This window comes from Schistocerca americana, chromosome 6 (assembly GCF_021461395.2).
Source record: "Schistocerca americana isolate TAMUIC-IGC-003095 chromosome 6, iqSchAmer2.1, whole genome shotgun sequence".
Classification (NCBI taxonomy): Eukaryota; Metazoa; Arthropoda; class Insecta; order Orthoptera; family Acrididae; genus Schistocerca; species Schistocerca americana.
In genome coordinates, this window is record NC_060124.1 from 260,460,442 (window position 1) to 260,480,782 (window position 20,341).

Consider the following 20,341-nt stretch of genomic DNA (forward strand, 5'->3'; position numbering starts at 1 on the left):
ATAACACTTTAATGTTCATCGTTTCAATCTCAATCAGAAGTCGACATGACTGACTTGTATGAAGACTGACTACGTTGCATGGATGCTAGTTCGAAAAAAATTTTTTAGTGTGTTATTAATTTGAAATAATTACATAATTTTAATACAACCCGTTTTATGACGGACTAAAAAGTATAAAATAATCTCTCCAAGACCCATACAGATAGTTCTGAAAAAGTGTGAACTTTTAATAGCTGCGACAACACTTGTCAAATTTAAAACGAGAAACGTGTGGTGCACACATTAGATAATATTAAGGTGGGGAATTATTCATGTATCAACTGTGTGTTGCACGCACCCCGACATTTTCGTTTTAAATTTTACAAGTATGTTCATAGCTATAAAAAATTCATAAGCACAAATTTTCGGGACAATTTATATGGAGTTAAGAATTTGTATGGGGGTAGCAGAAGTTTTGTATTTTTTAGTCCGTTTCTAAACGTGTTAGATTGAAAAATGTTTCATTCAGATAACTATTTTCTGCTTTTGGTCACATTTTGCAAACTATTTCGAACATTTCTTTGAGATTACATGAGAGGTGTGTGGTCAATTTCATGATTATCTTACTTTCTCTTCCTTATTCAACCAATACATTGCTGCCTGATACGATTATCTCACGGAGACTTCGGAGTTAAAAATTAGAGAGAATCGAGCTCACACAGGGTCTTACCAGCAACCGTTCTTTCCGTGAAACATCTGCAAGTGAAAGAGGAAAGCGGGAAACGGGAAACAGCAGTGGTGCACAAAGTAACCTCCGCTACACACCAGACAAGAAAGCGAGTTAATATTGCATTGTGATCTAGTTCCCAGCTGTGTTGAAAGTTAAGTTTCTAGCTCATGGGGAAGTTACCTTAAAATAAATTGCAAAATTTGTGCCGAACAAACGGACAAGAAAGCGACCTAATACAAACGTGTTAAAAAGACGTCATGTTTGGTACAGATATGTATGTATCCTCCTCATATTGAAACCATTCAAAACGCAGTCAATGGGATAGTCCACTTTATTATTTATATGATTTTATATGTATACCCACGCGTGGATTTTCTGCGTTTTGATTGAAGTTGTTCAATAGTGAACTTAATACTTCATTTCTATACTTTACGTCTGAGTGTTCTATTTTAGATAAGAGCTAAACTGAATCATTACGCACGCTGCAAACAATTGTAAAAGTAACTGGACAAAGCAGAAGATTAAACATCTTGTAGAGCATTAATGATCCCCACTTGATGCTTCATTTTTTGTACCACGTTCGTGATAAATGGTACACTGCAAAAGCTGGGATACGTGTGACCTCATATCAAAATCTGTCATCCGAAAGTCATATAATCTCAGCATTGAGTTGTCCGCAAATGGAAAGTTTAGAAAGGCATTCCATGATTTTAAAACACAACCTTACGATAAATAACAAAATTCACGTAAGCGCGCCGAATTCCCACCTACTCCACTAGTCATTCGTTCCACTGTCGTGTAAACTCATCCCGCCCCCTTACTATCACTACCGCCACCATCACAACAACAGCTTGTAAAATCAAATGTTGCAAACAGCATAAATGCCTCCTAAAAAAAAAAAAGTTGACAGCATGTGCTCAGACACGCAACTTCTGATTTAAAATTACGAATCCTCTACATAAATACGACTTAAGTACAGAACGGTATTATCATCTGAAAAATCTCTTACGTGATGATCTGCAATGTTGGTATACGAAATGACGCATTGCCACAAACTTTTTGCTCAACTGCAGTAGGCGAACGTCAGAAGTAAGACCAGAGTTCGCCATCTACCTGGATGTACATTAACGTTTTTTCCTCTACACAAGGAGAATACAAAAGCAAAAAATCTTGGCGTACAGCCTCTCCAAGACTCGCAAAATGCAGCTACCGGTTCAATATTTGCTCGTCCGGACTTAGATCTATTTTTAATTTGTTTGTAAAAAGTAAATTCCCAAAGTTTTTCCTGCCATCGTCATGTCCCGAGGTATTTTTGTTGGAAATTAGACTTTTAGTGACCAGACAATGGGAGGGGAGAGAGAGAGAGAGAGAGAGAGAGAGAGAGAGAGAACGAATTTATCCAATAGAGTTTCTCATGGACTACGTCGTCTTTCTTCCAAAGATCGTCAATTAAATTCTCCGAGCATTCCTCTCATACTTTCATCTACATCTACATGGATACTCTGCAAATCATATTTAAGTGCCTGGCAGAGGGTTCATCGAACCAACTTCACAATTCTCTATTATTCCTATCTCGTATAGCGCGCGGAAAGAATGAACACCTATATCTTTCCGAACGAGCTCTGATTTGCCTACTTTCGTGTGGACTATACTGGCGCGTTATGATCCTAACAGCGCGTCTCAGAAATCATTCCAAGTCTGTTCTCATACCAGCTTGATAAGGACTCCGGACACCGTATCGATATCCTACAACGGTGTGCTGTAAAGTTATGCCTCCGAATGTTTTATTCTGTCCACATGTACACTATGTCATTAAAAGTATGCGAACACCTGGCTGAAAATGACAAGTTCGTGGCACACTCCATCGGTAATGCTAGAATTCAGGATGGTTTTGGCCCACCCTTAGCTTTGATGACAGCTTGCACTCTCGCAGGCATACCTTCAATCAGGTGATGGAAGGTTTCTTGGGGAATAGCAGCCCATTATTCACGGAGTGCTGCACTGAGGAGAGGTATCGATGTCGGTCGGTGAGGCCTGGCACGAAGTCGGCGTTCCAAAACACCCCTAATGTGTTCTATAGGATTCAGGTCAGGAGTCTGTGCAGGCCAGTCCATTACAGGGAAGTTATTGTCGCGTAACCACTCCGCCACAGGCCGTGCGATATGGTCGATCGTGTTGCTCTTCAACAGTGGGAAGCAAGAGGGTGCTTAAAACATCAATGTAGGCCAGTGCTCTGATAGTGCCACGCGAAACAAGTGGTGCAAGTCCCCTCCATGAAAAGCACGACCACACCACACTCCGAATTTTACTGTTGGCACTACACGCAGGCATATGATGTTCACCGGGCATTCCCCATACCCACACCCTGCCATCGGGTCGCCACATTGTGTACCTTGATTCGTCACTCCACTCAACGCCTTTCCACTGTTCAATCGTCCTGTGTTTACGCTCCTTACACCAAGCGAGGTAGCGTTTGGCATTTACCGGAATAATGTGTGGCTTATGAGCAGCCGCCCGACCATGAAATCAAAGTTTTCTCACCTCCCGCCTAACTGTCATAGTACTTGCAATTGATTTTGATGCAGTTTGCAATTCCTGTGTGATGGTGTGGATAGATGTCTTCCTATTACACATTACGACCCTCTTCAAGTGCCGGCGGTTTCTGTCAGTCAACAGACGAGGTCCCCTGTCGCTTTTGTGCTGTACGTGCCCCTTCACGTTCCCACTTCACTATCACATCGGAAACAGTGGACCTAGGGATATTTAGGAGTGTGGAAATATCGCTTACAGACGTATGACACAAGTGGCACCCAGTCACCTGACCACGTTCGCAGTCTGAGTTCCGCTGAGCGCCCCATTCTGCTCTCTCACGATGTCTAATGACTACTGCTGTCGTTGATATAGCAGTAGGTGGCAGCACAATGCACCTAATTTGAAAAACTTATGTTTTTGCGTGTGTCCAGATACTTTTGATCACGTAGTGTAGGTTGCATTACGTAATCCCTGTTACTCGGTCGACTTTCGCTTCGCTGATGCAAACTGCAACCCTCTTCCGCTAGAGGGCTACGAATTGTAGCGTTTAAGATCGCGGTGTGTAATTTAACAACGTCGGCTCCTGAGAAACCCCGTACTGTAATCGAGTTTCTAATTCGAAGAGTTCGTTCACACATGGAGCAGCCTATCCTTCAGCATGACATCTACATCTACATTTATACTCGGCAAGCCACCCAACGGTGTGTGGCGGAGGGCACTTTACGTGCCACTGGCGTATGGTTCGCGGGAAGAACGACTGCCGGAAAGCCTCCGTGCGCGCTCGAATCTCTCTAATTTTACATTCGTGATCTCCTCGAGAGGTATAAGTAGGGGGAAGCAATATATTCGATACCTCATCCAGAAATGCACCCTCTCGAAACCTGGACAGCAAGCTACACCGCGATGCAGAGCGCCTCTCTTGCAGAGTCTGCCACTTGAGTTTGCTATACATCTCCGTAACGCTATCACGCTTACCAAATAACCCTGTGACGAAACGCGCCGCTCTTCTTTGGATCTTCTCTATCTCCTCTATCAACCCGACCCGGTACGGATCCCACACTGATGAGCAATACTCAAGTATAGGCCGAACGAGTGTTTTGTAGGCCACCTCTTTTGTTGATGTACTACATTTTATAAGGACTCTCCGAATGAATCTCAACGTGGCACCCGCCTTACCAACAATTAATTTTATATGATCATTCCACTTCAAATCGTCCCATACGCATACTCCCAGATATTTTACAGAAGTAACTGCTACCAGTGTTTGTTCCGCTATCATATAATCATACAATAAAGGATCCTTCTTTCTATGTATTCGCAATACATTACATTTGTCTATGTTAAGGGTCAGTTGCCACTCCCTGCACCAAGTGCCTATCCGCTGCAGATCTTCCTGCATTTCGCTGCAATTTTCTAATGCTGCAACTTCTCTGTATACTACAGCATCATCCGCGAAAAGCCGCATGCAACTTCCGACACTATCTACTAGGTCATTTATATATATTGTGAAAAGCAATGGTCCCATAACACACCCCTGTGGTACGCCAGAGGTTACTTTAACGTCTGTAGACGTCTCTCCATTGAGAACAACATGCTGTGTTCTTTTTGCTAAAAACTCTTCAATCCAGCCACACAGCTCATCTGATATTCTGTAGGCTCTTACTATGTTTATCAGGCGACAGTGCGGTACTGTATCGAACGCCTTCCGGAAGTCAAGGAAAATGGCATCTACCTGGGAGCCTGTATCTAATATTTTCTGGGTCTCATGAACAAATAAACCGAGTTGGGTCTCACACGATCGCTGTTTCCGGAATCCATGTGGATTCCTACAGAGCAGATTCTGGGTTTCCAGAAATGACATGATACGCGAGCAAAAAACATGTTCTAAAATTCTACAACAGATCGATGTCAGAGATATACGCCTATAGTATGACAACGCGAGTCCACACACTAGCGCTGCGACATCTGCAACAATCCGACGCCTTGGGTTCATTGCCATCGATCATCCTCCGCACACTCCCGACATGGCCCCATCCTATTTTCATGTGTTCCCAAAACTTAAAGAACACCTTTGCGAACTTCACTTCGACAATGATGACACTGTTCTAACAGAGGTGACATGGTTGCTCCGTCAACAAAGTCAAACATCCTACATTTACGGTATCAACAAATTGGTCTCTCGCTGGGAGAAATGTGTTCGACGCCAGGGAGACTAAGATGGGAAACATAAATGTAGACGTGAAGAATAAAGATACAGAATGTTAATGACGTTTGTTTTATTTATAATTTTAAGTGTTTTCACGGACGAATTTCGGAGGCTCTACGTTTCAGCACGGCCTCGTAGAACCGGTCGCACTATCGCCTTTATGACGTTTCCTTTTCGGAAGCACCGCACTTTTCCAGAATTATTAAAGTCCCTTAACATTGAATTTAATTGTTCCAGTTAATATCGCTAATTAGTATTATCCCTAATAACTTACAGGAAGTGGCGTGCTCAAGATGTTCGTCGCTAATCTTGTAATCTGGTACTGCCTCATTCTTCTGGTTTGTTACAAGCGTTGTCTTTAATTGATCCCTATTTAAGGAGAGCAGAGATTCATTACCTCAGGTGGAAATTTTCAATGTCTTTTTGCAACTCCTTACGCTCTTCCGACGACACTACTTTCCTACACACAACTGCATCGTCAGCAAACAATCTTCCAGCACAGCTGATCGTAAATTGTAGATCGTTTACGCATTGAAAACATTTGAGGTCGTATTATGTTTCTTTAGGGCACACCCCTTGTCACTTCAGTTACATTCGTCATCCAGTACAACGTGCGGGGTTCTGTTGCTCAATTATTGCTCCAGTCACATCTTGTATGGGTACACAAGTAAACTAGACAGCACATCTTTCCGTACTGTTGACCGTGGGCTGGAAAAATGTTTTGACTGCACGAGCGCTAACACTACCCGAGGCACGGGCACTTGCTGCGTGGTCAGTTACAGCAACAGCAACCGCGTCAGTAACTTCCATTAGGATGGGACGCCGTCCTCTTTCACGTGCCACACCAGGCTCACCCGTATTTTCGACTTTCATCATCATCAAACCATTTAATAACATCAAGCCTCTCCTCCTACTTTTCAGTCGACGATTCTGAATGCAGCAATGTAAATGCTGCCAATCACATCAAATGGTTTCGCTAACAGCGCACAGCCTCTCTTCTTGATAGCCACACTGTTCACTCACGTTATGGCTTGTAATTTGACAGCGTGGATGTCACTCTGTCATAAAAAAAAAGTGTGTGTGTGTGTGTGTGTGTGTGTGTGTGTGTGTTTCGTAAACATTTGAAACCATGTGTCATGTTTCTTGCTCTCAGTCTAAAATAATGGATCAATATAACTTGGCTCTTTGAGCATCATGATCTGCGATGCTTTTTCACCACTACACTTCTAAGAAGGTGGTGGTTCTTACCACAACAGCGGTTCTCTCCATATAATAAGCGGTATGTGTACCAAGTTTGGTTGAAATCGATCCAGTGGTTTAGGAGGAGATGTGCAAAACACACACACACACACACACACACACACACACACACACACACACACACACACACACACACTTTTATAATATGTATGGATATATTGATTCAGAACATTAATGGGAGCAAGGTAAAGCTCCCAATGTGTTTAACCCCTCTGGATGTCACGTAATCCCGCGCATTACTCAGATGTGTCTCGAATGGAAGCTGTTTCACTTTTACGTACATCGCCATTATTTCATCTCGGGGTATCGCAGTGACGTCTGCAGTGCGAGTGAAAATTATGCTACGTGGCTGCTGAAGTACAATCATGGTGGTTTCCTGGACATGCAGTCGCGGTGCTTTATATACAGAGCTGCCCTACTGTGTGACACCCTAAACGAAAGAACAGTCTTTGCGTAGGAGAATAGAGGCACACCTGGATAAGGCTTCCGCCGTCATTTCTCGTTACCGCGGCGTGCATATAGGTAGGTCTTCCCTATTTGTGTGGAGCTTCTCAGCAGACCAACTGTTTCCTCCGCGCGCTATTTTTGTGCTCGCATGTGCGAGAATTACTTCTTGAATGGGTCGAATTTTGAGATTTGTTATTCGCTGGAGCTTTGAAGGGGACAAGAAGCGGCATTCGCTCTTTTGGGTTCGGTCGTCTGTTGTGCAGCATTCTGTCAGCGTTTTCGACAGCCGGGCTTGTATGCAGATTCGTTAGAAGAGAAATGAGAGCGTTACAAATGGTCCCATTCTTATACAGAGCGTGCAAACATTTCGGACAATACAAGTGATTCTGCCATTAGTTTATTGAGCAGCAAGACATACCGTGAAACAATTTTCTATCTGTATTCTAGCTGAATCGCTACTTGGTGCAGCCTGTCAGCGTGTACAGTAACTGCTAACTGCGTGCACCAGTAACTTACATGGGGCGTGCTATACTGTCACTGTGAAACTCCAAAAGTAACTATTAGAGACTTGAACACCATCTTATTTCTCTCCAATGGGAATTTTTGGCTGATTAGTGAAAAGGCATACGTCATTTTAGGAACCATAATATTTGTCCTATGTGGAGCGGGCGCAACCTCTGTTTCCTGCCCCAGAATGCGAGACATGATTAACTCTTTAAATCTGTAAGTACTACTGTTGAACGAACATCGAAAACAGAGTATCGTAGTAAATAGGGATGTAATCTTTAAATCTGATTGTAAAGCAAATCTCATTCTTTGAAAGTGAGAAACTGAAAGTGAACATGTTGGCAGCCTAATTTATAGAATAATGCACCACGTGCAATCTAGCGAAATACTAAACAACTGCTACAAGCAATCCTTACATCATTTCAATAAATTTGTTCAGAACTATGGTGCTCAACATTGCGCACTTTCACGTTGTTCACAGAAATTAAAAAATATTGTGACAGGTGAATATTATTTTAAACCAGCTACAAAATAAATGAACGGGTATTAAAACACAAAAGAGCTCTTTTGAAAAGCAGAACTTGTCACAGAAGTGTGATTTTACAGGCCATATTTGTATACGGTAATACGCAATGTGAAATGATTCTGAAGTGTAACAAGGAGATGTCTTTAGAGTTTGATTACAAAATGTCTCGAAACATCCATATTGCTTTCTGTATTACTGATGCACCTATACAGTCTATTATGTAGAGTCACTTGTGAAATAGGAATTGCAATCGCTACTTTTTTTGTGGAAGATCTTACCTGAATAACACCTGTCACTGAACAGAAACGTCTTCGTAAGTGTGTAATTCACGTCATGGTAGCTTAGCTGCAGAAATGAAATTAAGTATCTTCTGCTGATGCTACAACACTAGAATCTATTAGACTAGAAAATAATTACACACACACACACACACACACACACACACACACACACACACACACACACTCACTATATGTGATCAAAAGTATCCGGCTGAAAATGACAAGTTCGTAGCGCCCTCCATCGGTAATGCTGGAAATCAATATGGTGTTGGCCCACCCTTAGCATTGATGACAGCTTCCTCTGTCGCAGGAAAATGCTGTAAGAAATTACCTTTGTAGACTCATTGCATTTTCTCAGTATCTACCAATGAATCGAAATCTGCCACAGACTTTAACTACGAAGAAACCCATGTGAGCCGGCCGGAGTGGCCGAGTGGTTCTAGGCGCTACAGTCTGGAACCGCGTGACCGCTACGAATGGATGTGTGTGAGGTCCTTAGGTTAGTTAGGTTTAAGTAGTTCTAAGTTCTAGGAGACTGATGACCTCAGATGTTACGTCCCATGGTGCTCAGAGCCATTTGAACCATTTTTTGAAACCCATGTGATTCCTCCACTTTATATTCACTCAAATTGTTCAAATGGCTCTGAGCACTATGGGACTCAACTGCTGTGGTCATAAGTCCCCTAGAACTTAGAACTACTTAAACCTAACTAACCTAAGGACAGCACACAACACCCAGCCATCACGAGGCAGAGAAAATCCCTGACCCCGCCGGGAATCGAACCCGGGAACCCGGGCGTGGGAAGCTAGAATGCTACCGCACGACCACGAGATGCGGGCCCACTCAAATTGTTACGCCTAGTAACTTTAAAGACGTCACTGATTTCAGTTGTACTTATTGACATTTTAGTCATTCGATACAATTATTTTTGAGTTATGCGAAGTGCCTAATTTTACATTTTCGTATAGTTAAATCAAGTTTCCAGTCCTTTCAATGTTGTGAAATATTACCAAGGTTTGACTGAACAATCGTGCAGGTTTTTTCAGCTGAACTTCTTTGTAGCCGACTCCATCATTTGTGAAGAGTCTGAGGTTACTGTTAATTATGTCGGCAAGGTCGTTGATGTACATCATGGACTGCATGCTTTCTCCTTGGGGAACACTGAAGTTATTTCTACATCTATAGATGACTCTCCATCTCGCCAGCGCAAAACACAATTGACACCTTCACTGGGCGATAGCGGAAGTAATGTTACCGACGACAGTGACACTAAAGAGGAGTCACAAAGTCAGCTTTGCAAAATTCCTTCCCTAAAGAAGTAGAAAATGGTTCAAATGGCTCTGAGCACTATGGGACTTAACATCTATGGTCATCAGTCCCCCAGAACTTAGAACTACTTAAACCTAACTAACCTAAGGACATCACACAACACCCAGCCATCACGAGGCAGAGAAAATCCCCGACCCCTCCGGGAATCGAACCCGGGAACCCGGGCGTGGGAAGCGAGAACGCTACCGCACGACCTAAAGAAGTAGAAATCATCGGCGTAGCAAAGCAGCTTAAATCATTTAATAGAGACAAGTCCTCTGGTCAAACTGTATACTAATTAGATTCCTTTCCGAGTATGCTGATATAATAACACCGTATTCAACAATCAGCTCGCTCCGTACCAAAAGACCGGAAAGTTGCACAGGTCACACAAAGAAAGGAAATAGGAGTAATCCGATGAATTTTAGACCCATATCACTAACGTCTATTTGCGGCAGGATTTTGGAACACACACTGTTTTCGAACATCATGAACTACCTCGAGTATAACTATCTGTTGACACAGATAGTTATCAGCTCTTTATTCGCACTAAGTAAGGAGTCCTATCGACAGGGGATGTCAAAATCATTCCTTATTTCTAGATTACCAAAAGGCTTTTATACCGTCCCTCACAGGAGGCTTCTAATCAAGTTTCGTGCCCTTGGAGTATCGTCTCAGTTTCGCGACTGTATTCGTGATTTCCCGTCTAGAAGATCACAGTTCGTAGTAACTGACGGAAAGTCATCGAGTAAAACAGAAGTGATATTTGGTACTCCAGAGGAAATGTTATATGCCCTCTGCTGTTCCTATTCTACATAAACTATTTAGGAGACGGTCTGAGTAGCCGTCTTATTGTTTGCAGGCGAAGCTGTCATTTACACTCTCGTAAAGTCATCAGATGGTCACAACCAACTGCAAAATGATTTAGAGAAGATACCTGTATGATGAGAAGAGTGACAATTGACTCTAAATGAAGAAAAGTGCGAGGTCATCCACCTGAGTACTAAAACGAATCCGTTACATTTCAGTTACTTGGTAAAGCATACAAACCTTTCACCTGTGAAGTCAGATACTTAGATATAACAATAACGTATGAATTAAATTGCAGTGATTACATAGATAATTTTGTGGGAATGCAAATCAAAGTCTGCGTTTCTTTGATAGAAAACTTAGAAGATTCAACCAGGTATGCTAAGAACACTGCCTTACACTACGCTTGTCTACCCTCTGCTAGAGTATTGCTGTACGGTGAGAGATCCTCACCAGATACGATTGACGGAGGGCATCGAAAAAGTTAAAAGAATGGCAACTCGTTTTATATTATCGCTAAACAGGAGAGAGAATCACAGATATGATACGCGAATGGGGCAGGCAATCAATAAAACAAGGCTTTTTCGTTGCTGTGAGAGGAGGAAAATAAAAGTACACTAAAAAAGGGAGGAAGAGGAAAAGTAAGAGAAGAGGAAAAGTAAGAGGATGAAAGGAAGGAGTAATAAAGTGAGAATAAGGACAAACATGGAACGGAGGAAAAGAAAAAAAACCATGAGAATGAGGAAAAGGAAATGAAAAAGCAGGAGGAGGAGATGGAAAAGTAAAACCAAGAGGTGTCGTAATATATGATTCAATAGAAAATAATGTCTATGAAATTGTAGAAATAAATTTAATGGCCGGCCGGAGTGGCCGTGCGGTTCTGGGCGCTACAGTCTGGAGCCGAGCGACCGGTACGGTCGCAGGTTCGAATCCTGCCTCGGACATGGATGTGTGTGACGTCCTTAGGTTGGTTAGGTTTAATTAGTTCTAAGTTATAGGCGACTGAGGACCTCAGAAGTTGAGTCGCATAGTGCTCAGAGCCATTTGAACCAATTTAATGCGAGAAATTTGGCTTTTCAGTTTTAAATTTAACTAGCGAAAGCTTTACTTTTACACAAATGGCTGAACATATTGGGTGTGCCAATCAGATCATGAGAATTTGTTGACATTTCACCATGAGTTACAAACCTTGGAGTTCAGTTTGTGATTTGGAGTACAGCAAGCGTATCTACCTTCGACGTGCACGTCATACAACTGAATAAGATATATTAAAATTCCTCACAAAGGTGATCTGTTACTCAAAACAGAATGTAGCTATATAACCTATTCTGAACTGATATGTTCAGTTATAGTCATCTGCAAAAGAACTTGGTTTGGAACATGACGTCTCTATCACGAACAATCATCAGGGGTAATAAATCATCCACACTTTCCCACAGCGAAGCTTTAAAAACGTCAAGCATCTACAGTACAAGGTACGTATCAATAGCCATAATTGAAACACCGAAAGTGATGCGAAATGAAGAAGTTCAAGATCTCGTCAGTACTGAGGTCATTGAAGACAGACATAACTCAACTAGAATTAAATTATCAAAAAGCTAAATGTGTTAATAAAATGTCCTGAATCTGTCTGCTTCACAAATAGCTCGTGCTTATTCTGCTTCTTTACACATAGGAAAGGTGCATATGCAATTTCTATACCATAAACCTCTATCATTGTTGAGCTCGCGATCTCTGTTAAGAAGCTCTAAGACCTGGAAAGCTCTCAAGCAAAACGCTGGTTCTTTTCGAGAATGCTCCAGTCACGTGGATGATATAGCCATAGCAGCCATACCAACAGACAGTTTCTTAAGAACTGCGCAAGAGAGGATCCAGGAAAAAACGAAGAGGTGAAGGGGAAATTACACTGAACAAAGTGAACTAGAGGTTGCCGCCATTTTGCAGAAGCAGCGCTCGTGTCTCCACAGCGATGGAATACTGTGGTGCATCACGTGACTGGGCATCGTCACATGGGGATTCGTCTGTGTGACAGTCGAGGGTCGGATGGACAAAGGACGCGAAATCAACGCGTTTGAATTGGGCCAAATTGAGTCTTTCTTGGGCCGTCAGTCGTACGATTGGTTTGATGGGCCTCCCACGACTTCGTCTGCTGTGGCACTCTCTTCATCTCACAGCAGCATTTACACCCAACGTTATCAATTATTTTTTGGATGCATTCCATTCTTTGTCTTCCGATACAACTTTTTTCCTCTGCAGCTATTTCTAGAACTGTGGAACTTGTTGCCTGATGTACTGACAAGTCCTATCGTCCTCTGTCTTCTTTTAGGTGGTCTTTCCCACATGTTCCTTTTCTCGTCTGTTCTGCAGAGAACCTCATTTATTACCAGTCCGCTTAAATTTCATCATCCAGCTGTAACAGTACACTTTAAAGGCTTCGATTATCTTTCCTGTTTTCGTACAGCCCACGAGCCACTTCCGTAAAATTCTGTGCTCGAGATGAACGGTCTCAGTATATTTTTTCCAAATTAAGGGGAGGAATGCTCTCATTATCTACCCCAGCCGGCTGTCTTTCATGTGATTTGCTCCCATGGTAGCAGCATTACATCGCTTCATCTACAGTGTGCCCCCCCCCCCTTTTGGTAAGAGCACGACTAATTTAATTTTTGGTTCTCCTTCGTATTTTCGTCTTCCCTTGGTTTACTCTCAGTCTACACTGGTTCTTAGGTACACAGGCTGGAAAGGTAGATGAGAAAGATTACTTGTCTGCATCACTCGCTTTTTAATCCGATAATTTATCCCTTTGTATCCATTCTTATTTTTCCCCACTCATGATTGTTGTATTTAATATTGGTCCACCCTAATAGCAAAATGATTGCCAGCATGGTAGCTCAGCGTGTTCAGTCAGATAGCTGGTTGCCCTCTGTAATAAAAAACTTAGTGGAAGTATCAATACACGAACTTAATCAGATGTCATGTGACGTCCACGACGACCAAACAACGATAAAAAACGATCAAAATGCAAAAAAAAGGGTCAGTGTGACGGACAGCCGTCCTAAGGGGTCCGGGTTCGATTCCCGGCTGTGTCGGGGATTTTCTCCGCTCAGGGACTGGGTGTTGTGTCGTTTTCATCATCATTTCATTCCCATCTGGTGCGCAGGTCGCCCAGTGTGGCGTCGAATGCAATAAGACCTGCACCAAGGTGGCCACATCTGCCCCGTAATGGGCCTCCCAGTCAATGACGCCAAACGCTCATTTCCATTTATTTAATATTGCGTATTAACCATTTCACTGGCGTATGCATTTGACACATATTAAACCACCACCGTGTATTTACCTCTTCCTCCCCCCGTCTGACCACCTCATCCTCCATCTCTGTCTACCTCGTCCTCCCCTCTCTGCCTCTTCGTCTCCTGCTCCCCCCATCTTTGTCTATTTACTCTGGTCCCCTCTCTCTGTCAATATCTTCCTCCCTACGTTTCTCTCTCCACCTCCCTTTTCTGTTTACACTCGCCCACTACTGCCCTATACCTTCCATCTGCCTCATGCATCTCCCTATTCTCCCTCTCTCTACTTCCTCGTCTTCTCACTCTGTCTGTCCCACCCTCTATCCATTTCAAACTGCCCACAGCCATGCTCATCAGTAAATGTAGCCCCTCTAATATAGTTCATTAAAACAGGCCAATACTACCACAACGCACTTGCCATGCAGGGCAGTCTACATGTCAGGGGCCTGAAAATAGTTTGCCCCTGACATAAAGGCTGCAATGCAAAGCAAGTTGATACTGTTTCAATGTAACACACCTGTCGTGCAGGCCAGCCTAAATGCCAGGGCCTGGGAATCCTTATCTTGCCCCTGCCATACAGACTGTCCTACAAAGAAGGTTGATTTGTTAGACCAATGCTGTCTCCACATAATGTGCCTATCATGCAGGGCAGCATAAGCAAAGGGTTGGAAAAACCATGTCTGAGCCTGTATCTCCACACTTACTGTTTCTGAGCCAAATTTCGTTGAAATCTAACCAGGGGTTTGGGATGAGATCCAGAACATATGCATGCATGCACAGTCAATAAATCAATCAATCTGCTTTATGTACAATAATTGGCAAATTTTTCCTGTATCCCTTACCTATTTTTATCTGAGGATTTAGCGCTCTCTAATGCTTTTTGTGGGTCAACAAATCCTATGAAGTAGTCTCTTTTTCTTAAGTTTTGCTTCCATTGTCTATTGTAGCTATCTGACATAGATATTCCCTTACAAATGTTGCAGGGATAGTGTTCTCACTTATCATTGTGACAAAGATGTACTGTCAGTACATAGATATGGGGAAACTACCGCTACAGTTAGTTACTGTGGGCAACGCCATGTTGATCACTGTCGACTAACATAGATGGTAACTACTGATTAGTGAGCTCCAGTGCAGTTCAATCCTATACAACAACTAGTTAGCAGCCATACCACCATGAACTACGATTTTACAAAGTGGTACAGAAGCCATCGTCCAACACACCACCAGACATTCGAAGAATGGTAAATATGTGTCTAGAAACCATATACATCCAGCTGGCAACAGCAAACCATTCGAGCAGGTGGTGGAAGTATTGAAACAGCAGCCAGTGTGTCACCAGCCAACAGTTTCAAGAACCATTCCCATCCAGTACTTTCCACATACCATTCTGCATGACAATGTATCACCCCATCACTCTCAAATTCTATCAGAATTTCTTTTGCTGAACACTTCATGCATGTCACAGTGCTTGTGTTCTCATTCTCCTCCTCCTCCTCCTCCTCCTCCTCCTCCAACATTATTTAGTTCACCTGTCATCAACACTACTGACTGCATCTGGAATGCTGTCATCAGATGAGATGTGTGCGCCTTCGACCCACTGAGCAGTGAGCAGCATTTGAGGTGTCACTATGTTATGGAGTCAATGTTGCTTGTCGCCACTGTCGTCAGGGCAGACAGAGGTCATCATACTAAGTTCTCTCTTATTCAGTTTGACAAGAACTTTTAACATTCTGAGAGCTATCTCAAAATAATGAGAGATTTTTACTGTAGCACTAGAGTTGGCAGAACTGGAACACATTGCATACAGGGGTGATCGTGCAGAAGAACTGCAGGAAATGATCCGTGACAAGATACACAGCAGAACAGGCCATATGCGCATATAGCCAGAAATTCGTTAGAAGTGAGGTACACCAACCTGAAGCAAGGAATAAGATATATTTAATAGTGCAAGTTTCAATGATTGAAACAGAGGTGAGAGGATACCAGAAAAGTAGGAGATTGAAAGAGAGGTGAGAGGATACCAGAAAAGTAGGAATGTTCTGTCTGTACCAACGTTTTAGCTCCACACTCAAGAGAGTGGTGAAGTCGAGCCTCATCATGTAACCACATTTCCTTTGTACCATTTAAGGCACGTCTTCAAACAGGGGAGGCAGGGTCACTCGCAATATGTGCCAATATGCCCTAGCTGTGAGGCACTGTGGAAGGATGACTGGTCTGACGAGACGTTCACCAGTAATGTAATAGAATGAAACACCTGCAGCCATCTTTTTTGTGTTATTTCATTATATTGCAACCAGCTTCTGTGACTCAGTACACAATCTTCAGTCCTTAACCAACGCTGAGGGGAAGAACTCCCATCAGGAGACGTTGTAGGTATTTCATTTTATTACATAAGTGAATGGCTGAAGTCCTGCAGATCATTAATCACATGAATGGTCATAAAAACCTTCGCCAACAACCTACATCCAAATACTGATGCTGAACTGCTGGTGACTGATTGCTTTCACCATACTGTGGGGTTACTTCATAGCCCACAGGTGGGTGTTGGCAAGGCTGGCAGTGCTACACCTCGTAAAGACTGATCTCATCTATGAATAACTTTGGTGACAAATCACAGCACCTTGGTGGCCTGTGTGACGAATCGACGACCAAACACACATCCTTGAAGCATATTCATAGATGATATGGCCTGCACACGTTGTAAGTGATACAGATAGTGGCAGATGTCATGGAGAACATTCCACACGATTGTCCAGTAATCCCCACACTGGTGGGCCATCTTCCTGCTGTCGATACAGGGGGCACTGTCGATGACTTGTCTAGAGCTTCATGTTGATGTACCTTCCTTGGAACGTATTTCTGGCGATGTTCAGATGAACATTTTTGCTTATTGTCCTGACAGGTATCGTTTCCTGCAGTTCGTTCCCATTTAGCAAAATCATTCCGTGTGTTCCTGTTTCATCTGAATGAGGGTATTTAGCAGACATGTTGTTCATCATACCGACATTACTAACAATCGACGAGTATGCCTTTCAGTAAAATATCTGCTGTGTTTGCCATTTACAGTTTAGGGCAATCAGAATGACTATTTATTTGATGTTCCCTCATGACTGCTTTGATATTGATCCAATGTTGGACCACTGCTTTAACTGTCACAGCCTAGATGAGGTGCCAGTTCTGAAAATAATCAAGCGAAAAACAGTGTGGATTGCAGTGCTTTTCTTAAATATGAGGAATCAATAAAAATCAGCTGAAGTGAGTTAAGAATGGGGAGTGTAGAGAAGAGGCCAGATGAGGGAAAAAGTAGAGGGGAAAATGGCGAGGAGCAGGGAGACGAGGGGACTTGAAGAGGAGCAGGAAGAGAAAGTGGGGGGAGAAGAGGGGACTTGATGAGGAGCAGGAAGAGAAAGTGGGGGGAGGAGAGGAGCGGGAGGAGAAAGTGGAGGGGGGAGGAGGAAGTGGAGGGGGGAGGAGAAAGTGGAGGGGGGAGGAGAAAGTGGAGGGGGGAGGAGAAAGTGGAGGGGGGAGGAGAAAGTGGAGGGGGGAGGAGAAAGTGGAGGGGGGAGGAGAAAGTGGAGGGGGGAGGAGAAAGTGGAGGGGGGAGGAGAAAGTGGAGGGGGGGAGGAGAAAGTGGAGGGGGAGGAGGAAGTGGAGGGGGAGGAGGAAGTGGAGGGGGAGGAGGAAGTGGAGGGGGAGGAGGAGGAAGTGGAGGGGGAGGAGGAGGAAGTGGAGGGGGGAGGAGGAGGAAGTGGAGGGGGGAGGAGGAAGTGGAGGAGGAGGAGGAAGTGGAGAGGGAGGAGGAGGAGGAGGAGGAAGTGGAGGGGGAGGAGGAGGAAGAGGAAGAAAGAGGGAGTGTGGAGATTAGTGGTGGATGAGGCAGACCATGAGCAAAGTTTCTAAACTTTGGCGTGCTGGGGACTGGGACTCACCGGCGGTGACGCCCAGGACGACGCCAGCGACGGTGAGCAGCAGCAGCAGGTTCTGGTGCAGCCAGCGGCGCGCCGCCTTGGCGCTGAAGCGCGGCCTCCGCGGGGCCCCGGCTGCCGCCGCGCCGCCCCCGCCGGCCGCTTCCGCCGCCTCCGCCTTAGCGCCTAGGCCTCCGTCACCGCCGCCCCCGCCGCCTTCCCCTGCCGCCGGCGCCATCTTGGACAGGATGTAGTCTGGAAAGCGGAGCGTCTTGTCCATGACGCGGTACAGCTGCGGGAAGCCGTCGCGCACGGGGCCTAGTAGGACCTCTCTCGTGAACAGCACCGTCTTGGCGCCTCTGGTAGTCGCGCTTGCCCGAACACCGGCGCCGCCGCCTGTACTGGTCTGCTGCCCCGCTCTGGAGGACACAGGGTGCTGTGCTGTGCTGCGCCTACCGCCTGTGCCTGCCGCTACCCGCTGCGCGCCTGGAGCTCGACTGGCGGCCGCCCCGCCTCTCCGCTGCCGCCGTATTGATCGGTCGCCGTCTGCCGACACCCGACCCGACCCGACCCGACCAGATGCGACGCAGCGCGACCGACCGCGGCCCCGTCGCTGACCTATCTCATCTCGCATAATGTCGGTCGCATTACCCTATCACGCGTGACGCACATGGCCACTGAAGCTGACCAATTAAAGCGTCGTTATACGCGGAGATGATGTACCGTACCAGGAGTGTACCCTAATGGGTTGGCAAGGAGAGAGGCCACACATGAAGTCTCGTGCAATGGGTAGATCGCAGAAGAAACCAAACAAAATATCGTTACACAGTAGTCCAGTCAACGAAGACAAGAAATGGTCGAACATAAGAAAATAAATTCGTGCTGCACTCTTAAATTTTTGCACAATGTTAACGGGCGTGTTATGAACAAGGTATTGAAAATCCTTACCGATTGAATGTGGGTATAGAGGTGGGGAGTGGCGGAAGACTGGCGTTTAAAGGTCGCTTTTCTGTGTTATTCTACAGTATCTCGAAAACTGCGGCTTCTAGCTAAAATGTTTCCACAGACAAAATTAAATTGCATTAAATTTCTAACAAAAAGGGCCCTACCCGTTTCTTCTCTACGGCTTAATACGAGGCGTGTTGAATAAGTAATGCTACTCTTTTTTCTGAAAGCAAGTTGGCTGTACTCAGGATTGCAATACACCATATTATTGCCCACTATTGTGGTTGCAAACCCTATTATTCCGTTCAGTGCGACGGCCTTAAACCACGTTACAGGGAGGGCCTGTATGCAACCATGATGCAACTCTATTGGTCCACTCTACGATCGACGTCAGAATCAAACGCCTTGCTGCTTCAGCACCCGTCATTGAGTCAGACAGATGGAAGGCAGAAGGTGCGAGATCCAGGCTGATAGGTGGATGAGTAAGAACAGCCAAGTTAAGTTTCCTGAAAACACACACACACACACACACACACACACACACACACACACACACACACACAGAGAGAGAGAGAGAGAGAGAGAGAGAGAGAGAGAGAGAGAGAGAGAGACGGCCTTGCGCTGCATTTTGTGACGACGAGCACTTTCCGTAGGGTAACACAATACACTTCAAAGTTGATCGTTGCGCCATAATGGAAGACATTAAACAATGTAACCCTTACACATAGCTAGAAGACAGTCACCGTGGTTTTACCGGCTGACAGTGCGGCTTTCAACTTTTTCGTCGGACGAAAGGTGGTGTGACGCCAATCCATGTTTTATCACCTGTGCCTATGTTCAACAGAAGATTTTCATGATCAACCTCGTAACGCGTAATCAGTTCCGCACAGATCTTCGTTCGTTGCTCTTCAATGTTTTCTGTTAGGCGGCGAAGAACAGAGAGGACACACTCGAATGAGAGTGTCCACACGCTCCAACATCGCAGGAGTCAAAGATGTGTGCGACCGGCTGGCATGCGGGATATCTGACAGGTTTGCGCGACTTTATTCCTATGATGACAGACACCTCGCCCGACTCACCGAGCTTTTGCTCACTGGCAGGTCTCCGCAGGTATTCTGCAAGCGCCTATGAATATCTGCTCTGCTCTGGTTTTCCTCCGAAAGAAACTCAGTGACAGCTCTCTGCTTCGAATGCAACTTCTGTTAAAGGCGCCACTTTGAAACCCACGTATAGCGCCAACTATTTGATCTTCATGAAACTAGAGAGGTTGAAGAGGGAATATTCCTCGGTGTGCCAGAACAAATTCCGCATGTTTTCAACCGAAATTGGGGAAGAAAAAAAGTATGGCGTTGCAGGGGATGGAAAAATCAGATTATAAAAAAAATGGTGTTTTAAAGCCATAAAATTTATGTTTATTGCTAAATGAGTATTAAATGTTTACACCATGTCTAAGTGCAGTAGAACTTTGAGGGCTAATTTGTGTTCAGGCGGTGTGACGGGCTGGAGGGGGCGAAGGTGGAAAACAAATGCGCGAGGGAAGGCACGTCGACATATTGTGGTCATGCGCTTCCCGGCTTTTGTAGGTCAGCGAACTGAAGAACGACCAGGCCATTCCCC

General features: G+C 44.6%; 1 protein-coding gene across 1 annotated transcript in view; it reads right to left on the bottom strand.

Moving 5' to 3' along the window:
- The window catches only part of LOC124619352 (excitatory amino acid transporter), a 288,224-nt gene extending 269,940 nt beyond the window's left edge, over window positions 1-18,284 (bottom strand). Inside the window, exon 1 of the mRNA XM_047145673.1 lies at window positions 17,804-18,284. Coding sequence (XP_047001629.1) covers window positions 17,804-18,059 — 256 coding nt within the window. The 5' untranslated portion in view covers window positions 18,060-18,284. The remainder of the gene's footprint in view (window positions 1-17,803) is intronic.
- Between the last annotated feature and the right edge of the window lie 2,057 nt (window positions 18,285-20,341).